Here is a 23747-nt window from a genome sequence, read left to right as displayed (position 1 = left end):
TAACTAGATAGAGGTTCTTCGGGGGACTGAACATAGCACATGAGCTATGCACAGAGCCAACGGTCAAGTAATGCCCTCTCAGGGAGTAGATGGGACTTTTCTACTATTTGCATGTCCCCTGCACTTTAATGGTATCTCCTTGCCAGTGCCCTTGAGAGCATCTCCCAGTAACCTTTCCTTTCGTATTGCTCCATGGTTTACCAGTTCCTGTTGAATCTCAGAATGGCTTTTATTTTTAGAACAGATATACCATCTTCCCTCTGAAATTCTCTCCTTTCTATCTTTTGAAAGACTTACCTGCAGTTTATTTTCTGTTGGTGTTATTACTTCCCACCCCATCGCCACCTTCCTGTCCCTCTGGGGAATCTGGGTATTTGGGCATGGGTTTAAAGATACAGACATAAACTTTTTCATCAGCACATGCCAAAGGCTGAGTGGAAGGCTTTTTTTCTGTATGGCGCAAGAAAAATAATATTTTATTCATTTCCTGGGATTTTGAAAGCTACAGAATACACAGTATTTCAAGCCAGATGACATTTTAAAGGGATTTCATTCTAAGTGTCTTGAAAAGGTTCTGTTTGATCCTGTGAGTTACATTGGCACCCACAGCCATCAAAATTTTAATTGTTCTTGAAATTTTAATACAAGTTTCTAACCAGTGGTCTGTAGGGGTCTGGAAGGAAAGAGGGTGAAAATGACTCAGATGTGTATTGATAAGCCAGGTGCCGATAGTAATTTAAGTTTTATACATTTCATTGCAGTCTTGTGGCAACATCTACAAGGGCCTCGCTCAAACTGGTGCCTGGGGCTGTTTTGATGAATTCAATCGAATCTCCGTGGAGGTCCTGTCGGTGGTGGCTGTGCAGGTATGGGGCCGGAAGTTGGTGGGAGCCCTGTGGCCTTCATGCCAAGCACTGCAGAAGTCTAGGTTCTCTTGTTTTCAACCTCTGCTCATCCATTTCCCCTTCTCCCTCCCCCCTTGCATTTCATGCCCTTTCCCCCACCCTCTAAAATCAGGCCTGAGTACAGGGTGTGGTTACCCTGCAGGTCCCTACCAAAGTGGATCCATTTACTAGCTGTGGGACTCCATTTTCTCCTCTGTAAAATGGGGCTAAAGAACAGCCAGCTGGCCTGTGTCACAGGGGAGGAAAGGGTCAAGCCAGATGGTGGAGCCCAGCTCCTTGGAAAGGGCATTGGCTTTGGAAACTGTCAAACCAGGGTTTAAAATCCAGCTCTGCCATTTCCTCACTGAGAGCCTGGCAAGTTGCTCCACCTCTGTCAGCCCAATTCACTTCATTATATATAAAGTGAGAATTACAGTGTAAATGTAATTGAACGAAGGAAGTCGTTTTTTGGTCAGATTTTATGTAAGCATGCCACTTGTATGTAAGTCATCCAAAAAGTTCTTACCAAACACCTACAACATAGTAGGTACTGTGCTCAAGCCTAGGGTGCAGGGCCCCAGTTGAATAGGACACAAACGCTGGCTGAAACCACTTGAGTTCTTGACACAGACATGAGCACTCAGTAATGTTCAGAAATGATTTGAATCCTGACTCACACTATGGGGCAAGACATTGAACATGTCATCTTAAAGCCAGGCCTGGAAGCGTGGAAAGGATTTAAATTTGGGAGCATCAGAAGAGGGAGGGGTAGCCAAAGTAAACAAACCTTTGTTGAAAGTCTGTTCTGTACTGAATACTTGTCCTATATCATCTCTTAATATCTCTTACATTCCCACAACAGCCCTGTGAGTCACTATTATCCCCCTTATATAGATACATATACATATATGTGTAATACACATGTGTGTGTGTGCATATATGATTTAATACCATCCCCACTGACCAGGGGCAGGTCCGGGCGCAGGTCTGCTGTACGGGAGGTAAAACGAGAAAATAGGTGTCGACAGGCAGGTTTGAACCAAGTAGTAGACAGACTTTAATGGCATGATGTATATTATACTTTCTTCAGTAGGCAACAGGGAACCCTGAAGACTTCTGAAAGGGAAATTGCTCCTCTACTTGGCAGTGGTTTAGGGAGGGGCTGGGCAGGGAGACAATCAGTGGCTACAGTCAGTCAGAGCTCTCTAATTACACCTGCAAAGGCCTAAGCTGGTCCCTGACAACTCCCCGAACGGCCCCCAGTCAACAGGAACAGGCATATTCTTTGCCAGCATCAGTTCCTGGGCTCCTCCCAGCAGCCAAGTACCCCCATTCCCCACTAGGAGGAGCTGTGGTTTCAGGGGTCCCCCCATTCCTGTTGTTTCAACAAGACAAAACAAATGTAGGGGTGGCCTGTGGTACTGGGGTCTCAGGAGCAACTGCATGACTGGTGCTTCTGTTTGTGCCCACATGCCATACTGTCAAAGATGGTTTAATTTTCTTCTTATTGTTCATTTTTATTTCTAAAGCAATACGTATACATACAGCATGGAAAAAGAAAACAGGACTCTTTGGTCCCTTTTGTATAATTTTTTCAGGTCCAGACAGAGAACAATGAAAAAACTTTAGCTTCACTGACATTTTTCTTAGACAAGTGTGCAGGGTTGAGTAGCAAAAGGGGTGGGGGAGGGACTTCAGAAACAAGCAGTGTCCTCCCCCTCCAACTGGCTTGTCTGCCCTGGCAGGTGCGCCTCCAACTACTTACGCCCATGTGCTGGCACCCTCTTGTCCAGACATGAAGTCCCAGCCACAGGTAGGCTAGATGTGGAGCGGCGGATAGATATGGAAGGTACCACAGGCTGAATAGCAGCAGAACTCACACCACCAACTAATCACCCCAGCCACCCTCATCTTCAGCTGCCCCTGGAAACCATGGGTGGTCAGGGGACTCTACAGGGTCCCTTCACTTCCCTCTCCTTGAAAAGTGGTTAGTCTTCCTACCTCTTGCATTTGGCAGCCAGTTTGTGATCCCATTCACTGATTCTTTCCAGATTGTCTGTTGGTGAAGCTCCTGAAATGTACAAAAATGTTGGGATCTTCCCTTATTCCCAGTGGTGATATATGGTTTTCCCTTTCCTTAGATTTGTTTAATTCATTAGGGGTTAGTAGAGGAAGGAAGTCAAATTGCTGGCCTGAACACTCCACCTAAAAGCCCTTTAGTCTTCTGGTTCAGGAGCTGACTGTGTGCATTTCTGTGCTGTCACCTCAAAGCCTAAAACTGACTACGGGGGGACTATTCCCACTTTGGAAACTGGCAAATCCTCCAGCTCAGGGCATTTTTGTTTTCTTGGAGAGCAAATTGTTCAACATTTACCATCACACCTGTTCCTTGCAGAATGTAAGGTCAGTGTTGCCAGATCTTGAAGCTGAACGACTATATTTTTATTTTTTAATTAAAAAATATTTTCTTTATTTATGTTTAGAGAGAGGGGAAGGGAGGGAGAAAGAGAGGGAGTGAAACATCAGTGTGCGAGAGGTACATCAACCAGCTGCCGCTCGCACGCCCCCTTCTAGGGACCTTGCCCATAACCCAGCCTGTGCCCTGACTGGGAGTCCAACTACTGCCCTTTCAGTTCATAAGCCAGCAGTCAACCCACTGAGCCACACCAGCCAGAGTGTATTTATATAAATCCTAGATTTCAGTAAGTTGGCAACTTATTTGTTTAAAAAAAAAACAGAAAAAAGTCCCTGAGCCCAACAAATGAAACACACTAACTGGCTGCATTTACCTCTGCATGGTGACTTCATAACTTAAAACAAGGAATAACACCCCCACAAGGTCTTTTTTTAATTTGGGGTATAGTCCAGTTAAGAGTATAAGTGGAGTAAAACAAGTAAAATAAACTTTTGTCAGACTACTAGTTCTAGGCCAAGAATGGTTCTGAAAGTCAGGAGATAAACATACACTTTTCACTCCTATGGATATTGGAGTTGAGGGCCCATAATTATACATGTACCTGGAGTTTTTCTCCTTTCTTCCACTGCAGTTCTCAGGTGGCTGAGGTCTTGCTCCATCTGTTTATTCCTTGCCCACTATCCTCTGCTGTTTCTACCCACCTTTATGAGAACCTCTTTCCTCTTTGCTTTATGATTTTCTGCTCCCTCCCTCCTGGCCGCTTGCCACTGATTTCAGAGGGCACTTTATATTCTCATCTGCCAGGTCACACTGCTGTGACTGCCCTCATTAAATCCAGGACGATTCGTCAGGACCCGCTATCCCTGTGTGTGCCAGGGCAGCTCTCAGTGCTACAGAAGGATGTGTGCCAAAGAGCTGTCTCAGGGCGTCCCTGATGGGCAGGTGCTGTGAGTCAGTCCAGCATCAGCATAGAGTCTGTCTTGGACTCCAGAGATTGTGTAAGCCAGTTCTACACACAAGTGGGACTTTAGAATAAACAGCTTATTGCAGAGTTGGGTTAGCAAGGCGAGGGGGTGGGGAAGAGGACTGCCAGGGCTCAGTTATGGCTCTGCCACTTACTAGCTGTGTCACCTTAGGTAGGTACATGTCTCAAGTTCTACCAATAACTATAGGTACAGTTATTAACCCCCTTTGCAGATATAATAATTATTATATCTTTGCATTTATAATAATTATTACATGAATTAATATGTGTAAAGCACTTAAAACAAAGCACTATTAACAGTAGGTGCTCAATAAATGTTAGCCTCCCTTATGATGATGAGGAGGAGGAGGGGGAAGTTGGTGGTGATGGTGGTGGTGGTGGTGATGGTGATACAGTGATGATGGTGGTGGTGGTGGTGGTTGTGATAATGTTAGTGGTAATGATGATGATGGTGGTGCTGCTGATGGTGGTTGATGAAGATTGTGTCATTATTACCTGAACACTGTAGTGAATGGGTTGAAATAAAGCAGAACGCTGGGACACAACAGCATAGGGACAGAAGGTCCACACTCTGGTTCCCCCAGTATTCCCTACACGTTTCATTCCTTATCAACTGGCCCAGCCTTGGCTATCTTACTAAACTTAACAATTCTCCAATTGATGAGGCAATTAGGCCCAACAGTCATTGGCCCTAATGGATAATAGATACTATGAATTTGCCTTAGTTTGAAACTTTCCAATGTGAGATCAGTAATGGGTTCTCCAAGATCCGTTCCCTTTTGCTTCTGGAATTAAATGAAATAAGGTCAACTGGGAGTTCCACGATGCTCTCACACTCCAGTCTAGGAGCACACCCATAGGACACCCTCTCCAGAAAGTGGTCTGACAACAGCCTAGGAAAACCTGAGGTGTTAATGTTTAAAATCACATGCCCACCCAAGGGGAAAATTGTTTTTAATTATTCACACAGTGATCCAGGCTGGCATATTGGTTCAGAAGCTGCACCAGCTGTGACTCTTTCTCCCTTGCCTTCCTTCTGCTTCTCTGCTTTTCTCCTCCCTGCTCCTCGCCCATATGGGCTCCTCTACCCAGTAACTTCTACAAACACGAGTGTGCTTCATTGCCTTTGTAGGCGAATGTTTTCATGTGTCTGTCAGGTTGGTCAAGCAGAGCTGCATATCCAATTAGGACATGTGTGGCAATTCCAAGAGCAACTACTCGCTATTTTTTAAATGTGTATAACACATTATAGTACTTACTTTCTTTCAGAGTTTTGCCATCACTGTTGCAATCAGCTCGCTAGTCCTTGCACTATCTGAGCCCCAGGAACACTTAGTGCCTCCAGCTCCTAGTCCCTTCCACATTCTCTGGCCAGGCATCCCTGCCACCCCCTCCCTTCTGAGGCAGGAAGTAGCTAGAAGCAGCAAATCACCATAGCAGTGTTCCAAGTACTCAAGGTGCTGAAAAAACCCTGCAGTCTCAGAACCAAGGGAGCTTCCCATGTAACACCCTTCACTGAGGAGCTTAAGTTCTAAGGTAAAAACACAGAAGTATAAAAAAATACAAAAAGCGGCCCTGCCTGATGTGGCTTAGTAAATTGAATGCTGGCCTGCGAACCAAAGGGTTGCCATTTCTATTCCCAGTTAGGGCACATGCCTGTTTTGGGTGCCAGGTCCCCAGTAGGGGGTGTGAGAGAGGCAACCACACATTGACGTTTCTCTTCCTCTTTCTCCCTCCCTTTCCCCCTCTCTAAAAAATAAATAAATAAAATCTTTTAAAAAAATGTAAAAAGTGATGAGTGGGTTGCACTTCCTGAAGGCAGCAGACTCCAATCTGCCATTGGAGAGAGAAGTGTGGAGTGAGCCAAACAGGATTTTAATAACACATGGCATTTTAGAGGAAAGGCTGGAAAAGAGAATGATGCTAGGGGACCACAGAATGGCCCACTTTCCTGGAATGAAAAGGGCAAAGTAGAAGGGTATAAAGGAAAAGCTGAGGGGATTCATGAAGCAGAGCTAGCTGATAGCCTCCTTAAAATGCATCACTTGCAGAGAGCTAGTGACTTTAATACTTCGTGAGTATGTCTGATGCAGGTCCTCACCTGGGGCAGGAGGATACAGGGGTAGGACCCTTCAAGTCCCCAAACTCAGACAAGCACAAACAGCTTGTACAAATAACAAGACTGACCACTGCAATCAGAGGTGGCCTGAAGTAGAGAGAAGTACAAACCTATTATCTATCTAAAATATAAGGTAGAACATAAGGTCTACAAGAGAGGTGCAGTTAAAAAACGCAGAGACTGGAAAGAGAAAGTGAACCCATCTGGGTAAGGGGCAGTTATGGGTCATGAAATGGGTAGGGGCAGTGTGGGAAGGACAGTTAATTGGCCACCAGATGTTCCAAGAGCGGACAGTCAAATGGCATCATCTAGCTCCATGCTACTGCAGCTGTGGACCAGAAGGGTCAGCATCTCCTGGGAACTTGTTAGCAATGCACATTCTCAAAACCACTGGAGCTGCTGAAATAGAACCTGCATTTTCACAAGGTCCCAGGGATTTGTGCACACAACAGAATTGGGGGCATGCTGCTCCAGCACAGCAATCTCGACTCTGGATACACAGAACTGCCTGGGCGTATCTGAAAACCGTGATGCCTAAACACAGTCTCCACCCCCTGAGATCTGATTTTATTGGCCTGCAGCAGGGCCTGGGCATCCAATTTTATTTTTAAAAACTCCTTACATGGTTCTCACATTTGGTGAACTTTGAGAACCAGAGCGGAGGGGGAGATTGGCAAGCAAGGAAAACACTGGGAGGAGTATGGGGTTGGGTTCACATCAAGACCCACAGGATGGAGCCTTGGCTGGTCCAGAGCAGGGACGCAGGGACAGGTCCCCTCCATGGCAGGCGGAAGAAGGAAATGGAGGACTCAGGCTCATCTGGGGAGTGGCCAGTCTGCAGCTGTGAGTGGGGACAGTGGGCAGCAGAAAGTGTGAGTAGAGATCCAAGAACTGACTGGGTTGCAGTGGTTCTTGAACTTCGCTTGGATCCGGATCACCTGGGGGGCTTGTTAAAACATGCCCTGTTGGATACATCCATGTTGGATATCTCCCCCAGAATTTCTGATTTGGCCACTCTGGGGTGGGGCCAAGAATTGCCATAGGAACTTAGCTCACCCAGGGATACCAGCTGTGGAGTGGTGGACAAGCACCTGCATCGTCTTGGCCTCAGTTTCCCCTCTGGTACAATGTGTGGTCCAGATCGGGGTTTCTCAGCATGGGCACTGTTAACGTTATGGGCCTGACAATTCTCTGCTGTGAGGATCTGTCCTGTGCATTCTATGATGTGTAGCAGCATCCCCCGTGTCTCCCCACTAGGTGTGACAACAAAAGTATCTTGAGACTTGGCCAAGTGTTCCCCAGGGAGGGCAGGTGCTGAGAATACCAATTTCTGCCCCGCTTCCTGTTTCTGTGTGTTTCATTTCATTGGTGCCAAAAGCACCTTTTCTTACTTTGTGGAAGCTAATGCCTCTAAATTATAACAAACTTGATTATTTTCAGAGCAAAACAAATTCCTCTGAAAATGTACATACAGGGGTGGGCCAACACAGGTTCCAGTTGTTTGCATGGAAAAGGACATGCAGGTTATGACTGTGGCAGTAGCTTTACTAACTCTGTGCTTCATGTACTCACAACTGTACGCCCGGTTCTGCCCACCCCTGTGCGCGGGGATGAGCCGGCTGGCACCGGTGCCCTTTGTGGGGAAGGTGTTGGGGGAAGTGGCTGAAAGTGGGCACTTCAGCCACTTCTGCTTTGGCACCAGATTGCCTGGTTTTTAACTTGGGTCGCCCTGCTTACCCACTGTGGGGCATCTGGTAGATTTCTTGTTTTCTTTTAACTTTATTTTGAACAGATTTTAAAATTATAAAAAGTTGCAAAAATAGAAGAGTTTCCACATATACTTCCTTTAGCCTCTTCTATGTCAACATCTTAGATAATATAATATAGTTTCTTAACTGCCTTCTGCCTCAGTTTTCTCATCTATAAAACTAGGACCTGCCCACCTCCTATAGCTGTTAAGAGGACTGAATGGGATAATTCATGTAAAATACTCAGAATAGCACCTGGAACATATCGAGTGCTGAGTAAATGTCAGTGATTATTTTGCTATTATTCCCTGTGACTAAAACCTCCAAAAACAATGAGTGTTTAGTGAAGAGACAGACCCCTGTGAGTAGAAATATACTTTGCAGCCTTACATGTCAGTTGGTGTCTTCCTGTGTGTGCACCTCCACCTGGCTGAGCTCACACAATCCACACAATCCTGTCCGCCTGCTTCTCCCCTGCCATCCCAAAGGGCGGGCGTTCTGAATCCCGACCACTGTTACTTTCCAGAGGCTTGTTCCGGGGTCTCAGCTGCTGTGAACGCAGTGAAGAAATGCCAGTAGAGTAGCAGCCAGGCTAGCAGAACCTGTTATTAGCACTGATGCTTCAGCGTTACCTGCATCCTTGAGTCTGCTCAGCACTGTCCCCTAGGGCACCCTATAGAATTTACACAAAAGCACAGATGCCATCAATCAACAGTGCAGCATCAACTCTCACTGAGCTTAAGGTTTCTGGGCCTCAGTGTTGCCAGAGGGAATGTTGAATCAGAGGAAACAGCAGAAAAGGTCCTGGGCTCTTGCTTTTACCTCCACGCAGAGGTGTCAGAGCAATTTGTAAATGGTGATTAAGCTCACCTCCCCACTCCATAACAAGGTGAGTGCTCAGTGTATCATGTAGATGGAAGGACTGGGGCCTAAGGAGAGAACCCAGCCTTTACCACTCTCACCGCTTGCAGAGTACTGAGAGGCTATGTGGCAGCCCTGTACTGTGAGTGTCCGAGAACCGGCAGAGCTTGATCTGTTTGCCTGCCTGCTGGGAGCTGGAGGTACAGTCTAAACTAATTGCTGTGAGCTCAAATGCATTCAGTCATTACAGCTTCACTTTGGGAAAGGAGCTGAATCCTAATTGTAGAACTGTCATGCATTCTGGCAAATGCTGCCTTCCAGGCACTGGAGAGAGCCTTGCCCAGTCTTCTCTCTCTCTCTCACCCACACCCACACCCACACCCACACACACCCCTCTGCAGCCCAAGCTCCACTGACCCCTTCCTTAGCTATTCTAAACTCCCTGAACATAGCTGCCATGCTTGGGGCTCATTCAGAAACCCTGGCACTGGGCTCAGCTTTCAAGTGTGGCTTTCAAAACCCTGAGAGACTAGGAATACTTACTCAGAGACACTCCAGGGCCTGGCTGAACAAGTGTGCCCCTTTTGTCTCCCCTCCTTTTGTTGCATGTCATGTTTGCACACTTTTTTTTTTCAAAGCACCAGGTATGAAAATAAATGAGTGAATTTCATTTCTGTCTCTTCCACCTCTGCTAGTAAGAGTGATCTAGAATGGAGATCTGACCAGGCCAGTCTTCAGCTCAAATCCATCCCCTGCAGCTCCAGACCACAATTAAGAAAAAGCCTGATCTCTGTAGAAAGGCACCAATACCACATGGGGACTCAGGCTTGGCCCAATTCTGCTGCTGTGGCTCTTTCCTCTCCTCATCAGACAGGACCCTTCATGCATGCAGAAGTTGCCCAGGTTTAGCATAGTCTGTTCTGGAGATGCAGGGTGGTGAGGGTCTGTGAGGAGTTAAACCAAATGAGGAACATAGCCGTGATGGTGATAGGCATATGTGTGTTAACCATTCCCATGTCAGCTGCTGTTTGTGAGCATTTTCTATATGCTAAACTCTGTATGACTCTTTAATTTAATCCTGAGAACAAACCCGGGCGGTTGGTACTGGTGTTCTTTCCATCACACAGAGGCTAAGAGCCAGGCTCCAGATAGAGTTCAGTTGCCTGATTCAAATCCAGACGTTACCACTGAGCCACTGTGCGAGGTTGGGCAAACGACTCCACTTGTCAATGATTCCGTTTCATCCCAGAGAAATGAGGATGATGGCATTAAAGTGCACCCCTCGAAGGGTGGTGGTGAGGAGCAAATCAGTTAATACAGAAAAGTGCTTGGAACAGTGTCCAGTGTGTGGTGAGTTCTAATACGCTGGGTGACTGCAAAGGGGACCGATGCTCAGAGATAGTTAACTCCTGTTTGTGGTGCCTCCCAGCCTCCTGCCTCTGTGTTGTAAATATGGTTATGTGCGGCCAGGTTCCTTTTAGACACATACCCAGGCCACAACCATTGTGCCTGTCAAGGGCCCAGGCCACAACCATTGTGCCTGTCCTCCAGTGAAAGGGGACACAGAACAACCATCTGTGTGGTGTGTGCATTCCCAGCTCTCTCTGTCACAGACACTGAAACTCAGCAGAGGCGTTTTTCCATTGACTTGTTCACCAGGTTAAAAGCATTCAAGATGCGATTCGAGATAAGAAGCAGCAATTCAACTTCCTTGGGGAGGAGATTAGCCTGAATCCTTCTGTGGGCATCTTCATCACCATGAACCCTGGCTATGCAGGCCGCACAGAGCTGCCGGAGAACCTGAAGGCTCTCTTCAGGTGAGCATTAGCCCTGCCCGACATGAGTGCCCCAAAGGGAAGCTTCTTTTAGTTTTTCTGCTGGAAAGGTGTGACCTATGAATTAGAGGAAATTTTGAACATATAGAAAAGTAAATTTTTTAAAAAAAACCTCCTTTAATGTCATCACCAGTAAAATGTTCGATGTTTTTTGCTTAATTGTGGTCTTTCTTTATATGCATGTTTTAAAGCCATATATTTGTAGTCTTCATTTGTTGTCTATACCTAGTTTGATATTGTTTTGTTTTTCATTTCATAGTCTATCATAACCATATCATCGTTTCCTCTGTTAGATATTCTTAATAAATCTCATTTCATGACTGCATTTTATTCTATCAAGTACATGGTCCATGTGAAATTCACTACTCCCCATAGTTAAATATTAAGACTGTTTCTAACATTTAAAATGTTTATGCATAATGTTATAATACACATCTTTGTAAATGTCTTTTTTTCTGTACGCATGATTATTTTCTTTGGCTAGCTTCCCAGAAGTGGAATCACTGAGTTTAGAGGGAGGAACACTTTTAAGGCTTTTGATACACATTGCTAAATTGCTTTCTAAAAAGCGACATGCCAAGTTGCATTCCTAATAGCAATGCATGAGAATGCTTATTTTTACCTTTGCCAGTGATGGATAGGACCATGTTTTAAACTCTTCTTTATTTTGACAAGAAAACACAAATGCTATTTGTGGAGCTGGAATCTCTATTCTTTTTTCAGAAAAGAGATGTCAGTCCAACAAAGAGCAACCTGAAAGACACTTCATGGCTTCTCATGGTCCTCCCACTGGATGGTTACCCAGGAGTGAGGCTGGGGGAGCTGTGATGAAGTTGTCTGTCATGGCTCTGGATGTGAGGGCCTAGGCAGCCACAGGGAAGCTCCCTGGGTACCCAAGCCCACCCCTCATGTCTAAACTGCCCCAGGGCTGGCAAATTCCTGTCTCATGGGAGCAGGTGGCTATCTCCTCCTTCAGCCAGGTCCCCACCTCAGCCAAGAGCTTGTGGGAATTTCAGCAGGCTGTCTAAACTGGCGCCATCGAACACCCTGCTGTTTCCTAGTTGTTCACACAGAGTACCTAATAAGCAAGCCTGTGTCACAAATAATAATGGAGCTGGGTTATCCCCATGATAAGAACTAGTCCTCATATTTCCCCCTGAATTGAAACATAACATATATCCATAAAAAATTCCAGGGTGGGGGGAGGAACTGAAGAATATTTGTAAAAGCAATAAATACAAACATGATTTTACATTTAATTCTCACAAAAGAAACCATGTGAGGGGGGATACTATTAGTACAATAAGAAAACAGATGGATTCAGCAAACTGCTCAGGGTAGTAACCCTAGTTACTAAGGTTAGCTAGTAACCCTAGTTACTAAGGTTAGCTGGTAAGCAGCAGAACTGCAGTTTGAACCCAGGCCACCTGGCTCCAGACTCTCTGCCCCTTGCCAGAGCAGTCCTCCCATCCAGAGATAATCAGTGTAACCATTTGGCATTCTTCCTCCCAGTGTTTTGTGGGTGGAGTGTGTATTTCTTTTTCAAACTTGGGATCAGACCTACATAGTTTAGTATCCTGCCTTTCTTGGTTAATGCCTCCCCAGGTCATTAATTAGTTTTTATTACACATTATTTACCACAGCCACATCGCATTCCATAGTGTGGATATATACTTAACTTTATTTCATGTTGCAAAATAGTTTTGAGTTTCTAAGCATTTTCTTGCTCCTTTGACTTTCAATTCCATGTAGAATGATTTGAAGGAAAAATGTACTTGAATGAAATGTTTTTGAAAATCTTGTATCAGTGTAGGAAAAATGCAATTGAAGACTGTAACAACCCTAGGCTCCTATTACATACCTAATAAATTAATTTAAAAGTAAGTAATTTTAAAATAAAATGTTTCTAGAGCCAGAGGGGGGAAAAACAAAGTAAATTCTTCTACAGAGATAAAAAGCCACTTCTGCATTCTCATGAATGCCATTTTGGGACAAGGTGAGGTTAATAAGTACTTACTTTAACCCTCAGCATTAAGTATGAGCATTTATATTTGTATGCAGTAAGTGCAAAATAAGCCCTTAGCGTCTAGGCTTAGAAGAGACATATGTGCTCGGGATGAGAAATAGAGAGATCCTCAGTTTCCTACAGACACCAAGAGAAACTCAGTTCCTCAACCTCTGCCCCTCACCTGTTCTACACAACTTGCTTTACTAATCTGTGTCTTGTGTGAAGGCACTAGACTCAACTTACAAGACTTGAGATGTAGCCTCAAACTCTGCCCATGCCTACTAGCATCATCCACCAACTTGGGAAAGAGGGTTCACTTCCTTTATCCTTAGTTCACGCAACTTTCAGTTGAAGGTCTTAGAGGAAACCATCACAAAGGTCTAGGATTTTACGTTCACAAGCGCCTCCATCTGTGATCTCAGCTGGTGCCTCCTGCCTTAGACACTCCCCTTCAACTGTGCATTAGGGAACTATCTCGCCCTTTGTCTTCCTGTGCACAGGCCCTGCGCGATGGTGGTTCCAGACTTTGAGTTGATCTGTGAGATCATGCTGGTGGCGGAAGGATTCACTGAAGCCCGGTCATTAGCCAGGAAGTTCATCACCCTTTACAAGTTGTGCAAAGAGCTTCTCTCCAAACAGGTACACCCCCTAGCTAAACCAGAAATTCAGTCGTGTGTAGCTCTGGATGGATTCCAGGGCCAGTGTATTAGGGAAGTTATTAGAGACTTCTAGAGTCGCTGTGCCCATAAGCTTATTAAAAGTTCTGAACACTTCTGTAATTAAGATCTGTGTCCATTTTCTTAGCCCAGCATTTTAAAAATTTGACTGCAGAGCTCCCATTTTTTACTTGAAAGTGTGGCAACACCTCATAGATCAGAGTGTCCTGTGAGACACATGGTAGCAGCTGAGAAAAACCTGAGAGGGAACTGTCTTCTGCTGTTTAGAGGGACAGAGGGTTGAGGAAAGAAAGTTAGGCACTAAGAAGCCCCTGACTTCTCTCCGCAGCTTGGCCTTAAATGTGATCCCTGCCTAGGGAAGATCCGTTCACAGAAATAACTCCTTAAAACATGGCCAAGAACCTCCAACGTTGGTGTCTTGGATAGAGAATTTCTTGGTGGCCATCAACACTTCCCTTTGGGGAATCTCTTACTTGGATCACCTTTGTTGCCAAAACACGAGCTCTCTCAGCCAGGAGAAACCTGTCCAAGATGGATTAAAAAGCCTCTCCTAATTTCCTCACCCTTCCCAGGCTCCTTGCTCATCACATCCTCTTTCCAGGTTCTCTGCCTCCAGTGACTTCTAGGCCAGCGACTTACTTTATTGACCCCAACCCTAACCTCTCTTTTGCATGCTAAACCTATGTATTCAATGGTCTATACCACAGTTCCCCCGCGTGTCTAAAAAGCACCTCCAGGTCAGCATCTAAAGCTGATCTTCCTGTCAGCTTCCTCCCAAGCCTACTTCAGCATTTCTCCCTCCAGTAGTCACCATTTATCACTTGCTAATTCTGGAACCTTGGGAGTTATCCCTCATAACCTTCCTCTACCTCAGCCTTCTGTTTCATCATGAGTGAACTGTTACTCATTCTACTCTCTGCATATCCCTCAAACATGTTATTTTCTTTCTAAGACTTTAGTTCCAATCACACATCTCTTGCTTAAACTTTTAGGACTAGTTTTTCCACCTCTATTCTAGTCCTTTGAATTCATTCTTTAGCCAGTAGCTAGAATGATTCACTTAAAAATGTTCCTTAGTGGTAGCATAAAGACCAATATACTTATCACTCTCCACAAGAGACCTGCATGGAGCTCTGTCTCTTGCCAACTTCCAAAGCTTCACTCCACAGCCTTCTCTATATTGTACTTGCTGTACCTACATTGGTTTCTTTGAGTTTGGTTTGCAGTGAAGACAAAGGAGATAGTGGCAGTACCTAGGCTTAGGATCACACTGCCCTGAAGAAACAATAATAAAACAAACCCAAAGAAGTAGAATTCAGTCAAGCACAGATGAGAGAGAAATATAGTCAAGGCCAGAAGGAACTCCTGTTCCATAGGCTCAGGGGAGGGAAGACAGACAGTTTCAAGTGTAGTCACCATGTCTATTGGCTTCATGGCACACTGAATTGTCCTTTACAGCACATATCACAGAACAATCTGCTATAAAGCAAGTAGCAGAGCTGAGATTTGAACCTAGGTCCGTCTCAGTTTAGATTCTGTGCTCTAAACTTCACACTCCACCACTTCCCCCACCATACTGCTTCGAGGCCTGCTGTCAGCAGTATGGTCCACTCTTCCCAGACTCTGTCATAGTGACCAGTGGGTTCCACCTTTGACAAAATATTTTTAACATTCAATTTTATATTAGTTTCAGGTGTACAGCATATTGTTGGACATTTATAACTTGGAAAGTGATCCCCCAATAAATCTTACACGCACCCTACACCATGTATGGTTATTTCAATATGATTGACTATATTCCATAAGCTGTACTTTACATCCCCATGACTATTTTGTAATTGTAACTGTCAGTTTGCACCTCTTAATCCTTGTACCTTTTTAACCCAGGCCCTAATACCTCCCACCTCTCAATCTGGCAACCATCAGTTTGTTCTCTGTATCTATGAGGTAGTTACTGTCTTACTTGTTTATTTTGTTTTTTAGATCCCATGCATAAGTGAAATCATATGGTATTTGCCTTTCTCTGTCTGACTTATTTCATATCGTATAATACTCTGTAGGTCCATCTGTGCTGTTGCAAATGATAAGATTTAATTCTTTTTTTATTTTTAAATTATTTTATTGTTTAATTATGGTTGTCTGAATTTTCTTCCCACCCCTCTACCCCACCCCAGCCAAACCCACCTCCCTCCCCTGCTTCCACCCTCCTCTTTGGTTTTGTCCATGTGTCCTTTATAGTAGTTCCTGATAACCCTTCTCCCCACTATCCCCTCCCCACTCCCCTCTGGCTATTGTTACAATGTTCTTAATTTCAATGTCTCTGCTTATATTTTGTTTGCTTTTTTCTTCTGTTGATTATGTTCCAGTTAAAGGTGAGATCATATGGTATTTGTCCCTCACCACCTGGCTTATTTCACTTAGCATAGTGCTCTCCAGTTCCATCCATGCTGTTGCAAAGGGTATAAGCTCCTTCTTTCTCTCTGCTGCGTAGAATTCCATTGTGTAAATGTACCATAGTTTTTTGGTCCATTCATTTGCTGATGGGCACTTAGGCTGCTTCCAGTACTTGGCTATTGTAAATTGTGCTGCTATGAACATTGGGGTGCATACATTCTTTTGGATTGGTGTTTCAGGGTTCTTAGGGTATAATCCCAGCAGCAGAATTGCTGGGTCAAAAGGCAGTTCCATTTTTAGTTTTCTGAGGAAATTCTATACTGTTTTCCACAGTGGCCGCACCAGTCTGCACTTCCACCAACAATGTACTAGGGTTAATATTTGACAAAGGAGGCAGGAACATAGCCTCTTCAACAAATGGTGTTGGAAGATCTGGACAGCTATGTGCAAAAATTGAAACTTGATCACCAACTTATACCATACACAAAAATAAATTTAAGGTGGATGAAAGATTTAATTCTTCTTTACAGCTAGGGAATATTTCATTGTATGTACATACTACTTCTTTTCCCATTTGTCTCTTGGTTGATTTATTTAATCTATCTATATTTAAAATTATTTTGATAGGTATGTAGTTATTGCCATTTTATTCATTGCTTTCTGATTTTTTTGTTCTTTTCTGTTCCTTTCCTATTATCTTACTCTCTTTTCTTCTATGTTGATGACTTTCTGTAGTGTTGTGTTTGGACTCCTTTTTCTTTATTTCCTGTACATTTCTTGTAGATTTTTGTTTTACAGTTACTATGTGTTTCACATATACCAAGCTATGTGTATAAGAAGTCTATTTTAAGTTGATGGTCAATTAAGTTTCATACACATTCTAAAATCGTTGTCATTTTTACTCACCCACTCCATGTTTGTTTTTGTTATTAATTTTTATTTATTTTATGTATATCTGTTAGTTTACTGTTATGATTACACATGATCTTCCTAATTTTTTGTCTTTTTATCTTTGTACTGCCTTTTAGTGTTGTTTGATCCACTGCCTTTATTATGTGTTTGCCTTTGTCAGTGAAATTTTTTTCTTTGTAATATTTTCTAATTCATGTTTTTGATTTCTTTTCTTAAAGAAAACATTTCTTATAATACTGATTTCATGGGGTGAACTCCTTCAGCTTTTTCTTGTCTGGGAAAGCTTGTTGCCTCTCTTTCGAATCTAAATGACAGCCTTGCTGAGTACAGTAATTTTGGTTTTAAGTCTTATTTTTCATTACTTTGAATATTTCACACCAATCTCTTCTGGCCTGCAAAGTTTCTGTTGAGAAATCAGCTAGAAATCTATGGGAACCCCCTTGTAGGTAACTAACTGCTTTTCTCTTTTCTGCTTTTAAGAGTCTCTCTTTGGCCCTGGCCAGGTGGCTCAGTTTGTTGGAGTGTTATCCCATACACCAAAAGGTTTCAGGTTCAATTCCCAGTCAAGACACATACCTATGTTGTGGGTTTGATCCCCTGTTGGAGCAGGGAGGCAACCCATCAAGGTTTCTATCTCACATAGTCTGTTCATTAGATTCCACATATGAGTGAAATCACATGGTAATTGTCTTTCTCTGACTGGCTTATTTCACTTAGTGTAATGTTCTCCAGGTTCATCCAACCTGTCACAAATGGTAAAATTTTATTCTGCTTCTTCTCCTTCTTCTTTACAGCCAAATGGTATCCATTGTGTAAATGTACCATAGCTTTTTTTAACCACTTGTCTACTGATGGACAGTGGGCTGCTTCCGTGGGTGTGGGACTAGTCCATTTCTCATCTCTGTCCCTCCTATCTGTCAGAAACTGGTTTCCTTATATCCTTAGTTATGACATTTCTGTTCAGGGAGTCTTTAAGTGGTTCTTGAGCGTGGCTGTTCTATAATTTAGTTGTAATTTTGATGTTGTCATGGGGGGAGGCAAGCACAGGCTTTGCCTACTCTGCCTTCTTGACCAGAAGTGACCAAATTTTTAAGAAATTCTTTCTCAAAGAGTTTGAAGGTCTCCCAGGTAGAGCATATAAGGTCAGTCTCAGCAGTTTCTAAGAGCTACCATTGATGTACAAGAGGTAGCTGGATAGGTTTGGAAGTGGTTCTGCTTAATCTCCCTGATGCCAGTTCCCTGTATGTTCTGTGTCTGCTTTGTTGTCATTATGACTAGAAAAGTAACTGATGCCAGGCCAGAAACCAGGATCCCGATATCACCACCTCCTACATCATTCTTTGCAGTGCTTCTACTTTGGCCTCAGAATGACCTAGTCCTGATGTGCTCTCTATAATTTTGCAGACGCTAACCTGAGCATATGGTATTCTGCTTCCCAGATGCTCCAGTCTAACCCTTGTTGCCCTCCCTCAGGATCACTATGACTGGGGCCTGCGGTCCATCAAGTCTGTGCTGGTGGTGGCCGGATCTCTAAAACGAGGAGACCCTGACAGGCCTGAGGACCAAGTCCTGATGCGCTCCCTGCGAGATTTCAACATCCCCAAGATAGTGACTGATGACATGCCAGTGTTCATGGGCCTCATTGGGGACCTCTTTCCTACCCTGGATGTCCCTCGGAGGAGAGACCTCAACTTCGAAGCTTTGGTTAGGAAAGCAGTGGTGGAGCTGAAGCTTCAGGCTGAGGACAACTTTGTGCTGAAGGTACATTTTTCTTGCAAAATTTGTCTCCTAATTCTTTATTTAGACAATGGGTTATACTTCCTCCTTAATCCAAAGGCTTGCTTTAGCTGTACAGATATTTGTCTACTTTGTAATAACTCAATTCATTTCAACAATTCTTTACTGTGGCAGCCACTGTGTGGAATGCATGGTGAGGAATACGAGAGAGACAGGGCCCTGGCCATCAGGAAGTTCATGTTTAAGTGGGAGGAATAAGACATAGTCTGCTCTGCTGTGTGTTCTTTTAATGTGAATCACTTCCGACATGATTGTAGAGGAATGAAGTGGTATAATGTGGAAGACATGTGGGTTCACATACACTTTTCTGTTCTTGTAAATATCTTGATGTGATTGGGGGCAGGTTTTTTAAAATTAAAGAAAAATATCTTGGGGTAGTAGGCAGAATAATGCCTCTCTCCAGATATTCACATTCCAATCCCCAGAATTTGTGACTGTGTTATATTACATGGCAAAGGGGGATTGAAGTTGCAGGTAGAATTAGGTCACTAATCATCTGATCTTGCGATGGGGAGATGATCCTGGTTTATTGGGTGGCCCAATATAATCACAATGACCTTTATAAGTGAAAGACTGAGGTAGGACCATGAGTGTCTGAGTGATGCCAGGGAGAAAGACTCAGCCAGCCACTGAAGACGGAGGAGAGGACCATGAGCCAGGCAACCATGTGGCCACCTCTAGAAGCTGGAAAATAGGTTCTACCCTAGAGCTTTCAGAAGGAACCAGCCCGGTCAAATGCCTTGATTTGCACCCAATGAGACCCACTTTGGACTTCTGACCACCTAACCAGTAAAATATTACATTTGTGTTGTTTAAGTCTTTAAGTTTGCTGTATTTTGCTATAGCAATAATAGAAAATGAATACATTTAGCCATAGATATAGACTTTAAGAAAAAGACCCTGAAACCTTTGTGCTAGTATAACTAGTTTTATGGCCATAGGAACTATGGTGGTTTGTACTATTTTCTAGGAAGGCTCCAGGCAGGTGAAGACATTTCCCCACCTGTGAAAGCAATGGATTAATGAAGAAGGCCCCATCTAGATCAGATCCTTAGTTGATTAGAATGGTTTTATTAGAAGTGAATCCAATTGCAAAAGAGCACAGGCCCCCAGATTTAAGGCCCCCAGATTTAAGGCTTCAGAGAATTAAGGAACATGAGATAGAGTAAAAACTCTCTGGTGATTTAATTGTGCTAGCATTTTCATTGGAATTAGGAAGTGTTGTTGAGTTTTTGGGGATTGGGATACAAAATTCTGTACATTTTGAGTAGTATCCCCCAATCCTGATTTTCCATAAGCCTGTCATTTTTGCTGTGCAGTTTTGCAGAAGGTAACATTTTCAGGATGCATAAATGTCATTACAGTAGAGTACCTGCACACAAACAACTATGCCTTGGAGCTGGATATGACAAGTGCCACAAAAAGAGGGTTCTGGGGTACAGATGCATGGATGGAAATTTTTCTTCCTGTACAATAACATGTTGAAGAGTCACATGAACATCACTTTAGAGTTCACAGGTTTTTATATTCTATATCACATTAGGTTTCCCCAAACCCTCAAGGCAGGTGACAGATGAGACATTTTACAGTAACTGGGATGCTATTACTTTTCCAGGATATTTCACTAAACCGTTTCACAAGAGAGAAAGAGGAATGTAGGCTTGGGGGCAGGTCACTCCTGCTCCACTCTTGGAAGTGCTTCTGGCATACAATACTTTCAACAGTATAAATTAAGCCCTGGTTACATATAAATAGAATTGCAAGTTGGTGTTTGATTTCATTTCTGGGATTACATTTTACAGAAGAAAGTATCACCTGATCCTTTGCCACAGAAATTATTTTGTGAGTTGGCCCCTTCCTACTACCAAACTCTCATTTTTTAAGTTCAAAAGTTAAGTATCTGAATTTAATTTTTGATATTTTTAAAATTCTTGTTTATTCTATTACAGATGTCCCAATTTTTCCCCTTTTGCTCTCCTCTGTCCAGCCCACACCCCCTCTCCAGCTCCCACAGTCCATCCCCACACTGTTGTCCATGCCCATACATGTTCTTTGACTACTCACTTCCCTTTCTTTCCACCATCCCCCCTTTCCTCTGGCAGCTGTTAGTCTGTTCCACGTTTCATGTCTCTGATTCTGTTTTGCTGGTTAGTTTATTTTGTTCATTAGATTCCTATTATAAGTGAGATCACATGATATTTGTTTCACCAACTGGCTTATTTCACTTAGCATAATAGTCTCCAGTTCCATCCATGCTGTCACAAAGGGTAAAAGTAGAGATTGACAAAAAGGCCTTCCAGGTAGATGGAAAAGTGTCATCAAAGCAGTAGATGGGGAAACAAAGATTGCACTAGCAGCAGCAAAAAGTCCAGTGTTGCTGGAGAGAAAATGTATTGGAGGGGGTGGTGGTGGGGAGTAGGCAATACGCCTCCAAAGATAATATGGAACCATGATTCAGAGGGCTTGAATGCCAGGTTGAGGGGTTTCCTTTCAAAAGGCCTGGTCCCAAGAGGCACCCTCACCCCAGAGATGAGTTAAATTTGATGCAGTGCACTGGGGCTGGTGTCTTAGATCGGACAAATCCACATTTCTCTAGACTCTGACAGTCTGTTGAGGCACTGTGACTCTCCTTCCCCATTTTCTGCATTTTTTCCTACTCAGAATCTTAGTCTTCCTTTCTCTTTATTTGTCAGTTGGCCCACATTCTGCATCCTCCCCTTCTTTTTCATAACCACTTTCTGCTCCTTGGATAATACAGATGCTCTGTACTAAAGGCTCTTGGAACAAATGATGTTTTCTACCAAGTTTTTATTACACTGTCCACTGAAACTCCTGAAGGTTAATCCATCAAAACCCCTAGTGAGGCTCTGGTTTGAGATGACATCCTGTGATCCCTTAAAAGTGATCATATAAATAGAGTGGGTTTTTGTTTTTGTTTTTTTTGTTTTTGTTTAAGAAAGAGGAATAAGCTCATTGAAGTGTGAAAACTAAGGAAGGGATAATACAGTAAATTTCTGGAAACAATGGAAAGCAGGGTGACAGATCGAGCAGACCAGGAAGGGGTTGCAGAATACAGTTGGAAAGGGCTTCAGAGGAAGAGGGGCAGGAAGTGGCCATAACCTAGGAGAAACTCTGAGCTTAGAGTTGGTAGTGAAGGAGGAGGGCAGGGATGAGAAAGAGAACTGAAAACAGCGAGAGGGGATCATTAAATCTGCTTATCCTATAATTGGCCATTTGGCTCCCCACACTCTTCTTCCAGCTCCCTGCACTAGTCCCTGGTTCCCAAGAACTCAGACTATGTGCAGCCAGGCATTTAACACACAGCCAAAAAGAAATGTTGGAGGGAATTTACTAGGTCTTTGGGGAAACCAAAGACTACTCTTGGGGTACTAGTGCCCTCTTTAAAGTACTTTTCTTTTGTTTGGAGCCCCTTGGCCTGAAAGCCAGCCACCTGCTCACTCAACAACAAGTAAAAGGACAAAGACAAAGCCCAAGATCTGATCTTGTGCACAGCGCTTCCTCTCAGTCCTCCGACCCTGGTGAGAGACCTGTAAGTCAACAGCAGACAGCACCCTTCCCAGCTCCTAGGAAACACAATGCAGCTCTTCATTTAACCTTGAGGCTCATCAGATACTGAGGAAAACCAGTAACATGAGAAACTCAGACTGAGAGACAGACAAGGCAGGTAGATACACACCCAGTAACTGATGGCAGTGGAAATAAGGAAGTGCACATTTTGAAAGTTCTAATTCATGTCCTTGAAGAAAATTAAGAAAAATATACCCATAAAACTGGAATGGATGCTATAGAAGAAAAAGAACCCTTGGAGACTGTAAAGAGCCCTTTGAAACGATGTATCACTGATGACACACAGAATTCAGTGGGAGGACTGGGTAAAACAAGGAAATCCCCTAGGATGAAACCATGTTTGTATGTATGTATGTATATGGGCATAATAAATACATACAGATAATGAGTATATAATAAATATAACATAAATTATGTACATATAATACACAAAAGGGACAGAAAGTACAAGAGGCAAGATAACATACAGAGGGTAAATTGAGGTTGAGCAATGTGTTACTGATGGGAATTCCAGAAAGAAAGAACAGTGAGAACTTGCTGGACCTGGAGAGACGTGTACCTATACTGCATGGCCTCAGTCAGTACTAAACAGAGTGGATGTAAATGGACTCACACAGAGGCATGTCCTAATGAAATTCAGAAGTCAAGGATCAAGAACAAAAGATAACTTTCCTTTTGAACAAAGGAGTGGTAGCTCCTTTGGTAACAGGTGACTCAGGAAGGAGTGAGATTCAGAATGACATCAAAAACTCTCATCTCCTCAAGGAAAAGGATGCCATTCCTTCAAGGTGCTGAAGGGAAATTATCTCAAGACTACCATTCAAGTTATCTTCAAAGAGTCATATGTTTTACTCTTCACTCACCTTTTTTTAATAGGTAACTTGTGGACGTACTACAGCAAAATAAAGATTAAAAACAAGAAAACTGTCATGGGACTTAAAAAACAAGAACAATATAAATTTGGAATGATAACTATTAAAAGACCTAGAAAGCAATAAATCAAAATTAGAGCAGGCAGACTATGGTCTCCAAAAAAATACCTCAAAAATGGATATAGTCAAATCAAGGACAGACTAACAAGATGAATGTTCTTATGTATTTTATTTAACTTCTAAGTCACGGGAAATAAGGCATGTGTCATTTTTTTTTTTAACAAAGGGAAAAGAAAGCAATTAAAAATTCCAAGAGAAAAAAGTCACAGGCTAAATTTCTTTTTAAAAGTACCATATTTTGCCATGTATAATGCATCCTTTTTCTCCCCAATTTTTGAACCATAATATGCTAAAAAATAAATGCTAAAATTCCTTTATAATACAAAAAAGTATCTAAATATAAATTAAAATTGAATTAAAAATTAAAACAAAAGATTTTTTTGAAAGTTTCAGCCAAAAATATGGGTGCACATTGTACATGGCAAAATATGGTAAATGTAGAACTTTCAGTTCAGGTGACAGAGGAGTTAATGCTGTGCTCACCTTTCACAACCACATCAAAATTATAACTACAGAACAAGAATCCTTAGA

The 23747-nt window shown here is 43.1% G+C and overlaps 1 protein-coding gene across 3 annotated transcripts in view; it reads left to right on the top strand.

Annotated features, from left to right (window-relative positions):
• Positions 1-23747, top strand: part of DNAH9 (dynein axonemal heavy chain 9) — a 367496-nt gene that overhangs the window by 144875 nt on the left and 198874 nt on the right. For all 3 annotated transcript variants that reach the window (XM_024564675.4, XM_053910525.2, XM_053910526.1), the window contains exons 28-31: positions 762-866; positions 10673-10830; positions 13357-13495; positions 18313-18600. In XM_024564675.4, coding sequence (XP_024420443.2) covers positions 762-866; positions 10673-10830; positions 13357-13495; positions 18313-18600 — 690 coding nt within the window. The remainder of the gene's footprint in view (positions 1-761; positions 867-10672; positions 10831-13356; positions 13496-18312; positions 18601-23747) is intronic.

The sequence above is a fragment of the Desmodus rotundus genome, chromosome 9, assembly GCF_022682495.2.
Source record: "Desmodus rotundus isolate HL8 chromosome 9, HLdesRot8A.1, whole genome shotgun sequence".
In the NCBI taxonomy this organism is placed as follows: Eukaryota; Metazoa; Chordata; class Mammalia; order Chiroptera; family Phyllostomidae; genus Desmodus; species Desmodus rotundus.
Note: the sequence above shows the minus strand (reverse complement) of the source record. Positions and strands in the feature narration are given on the sequence as shown.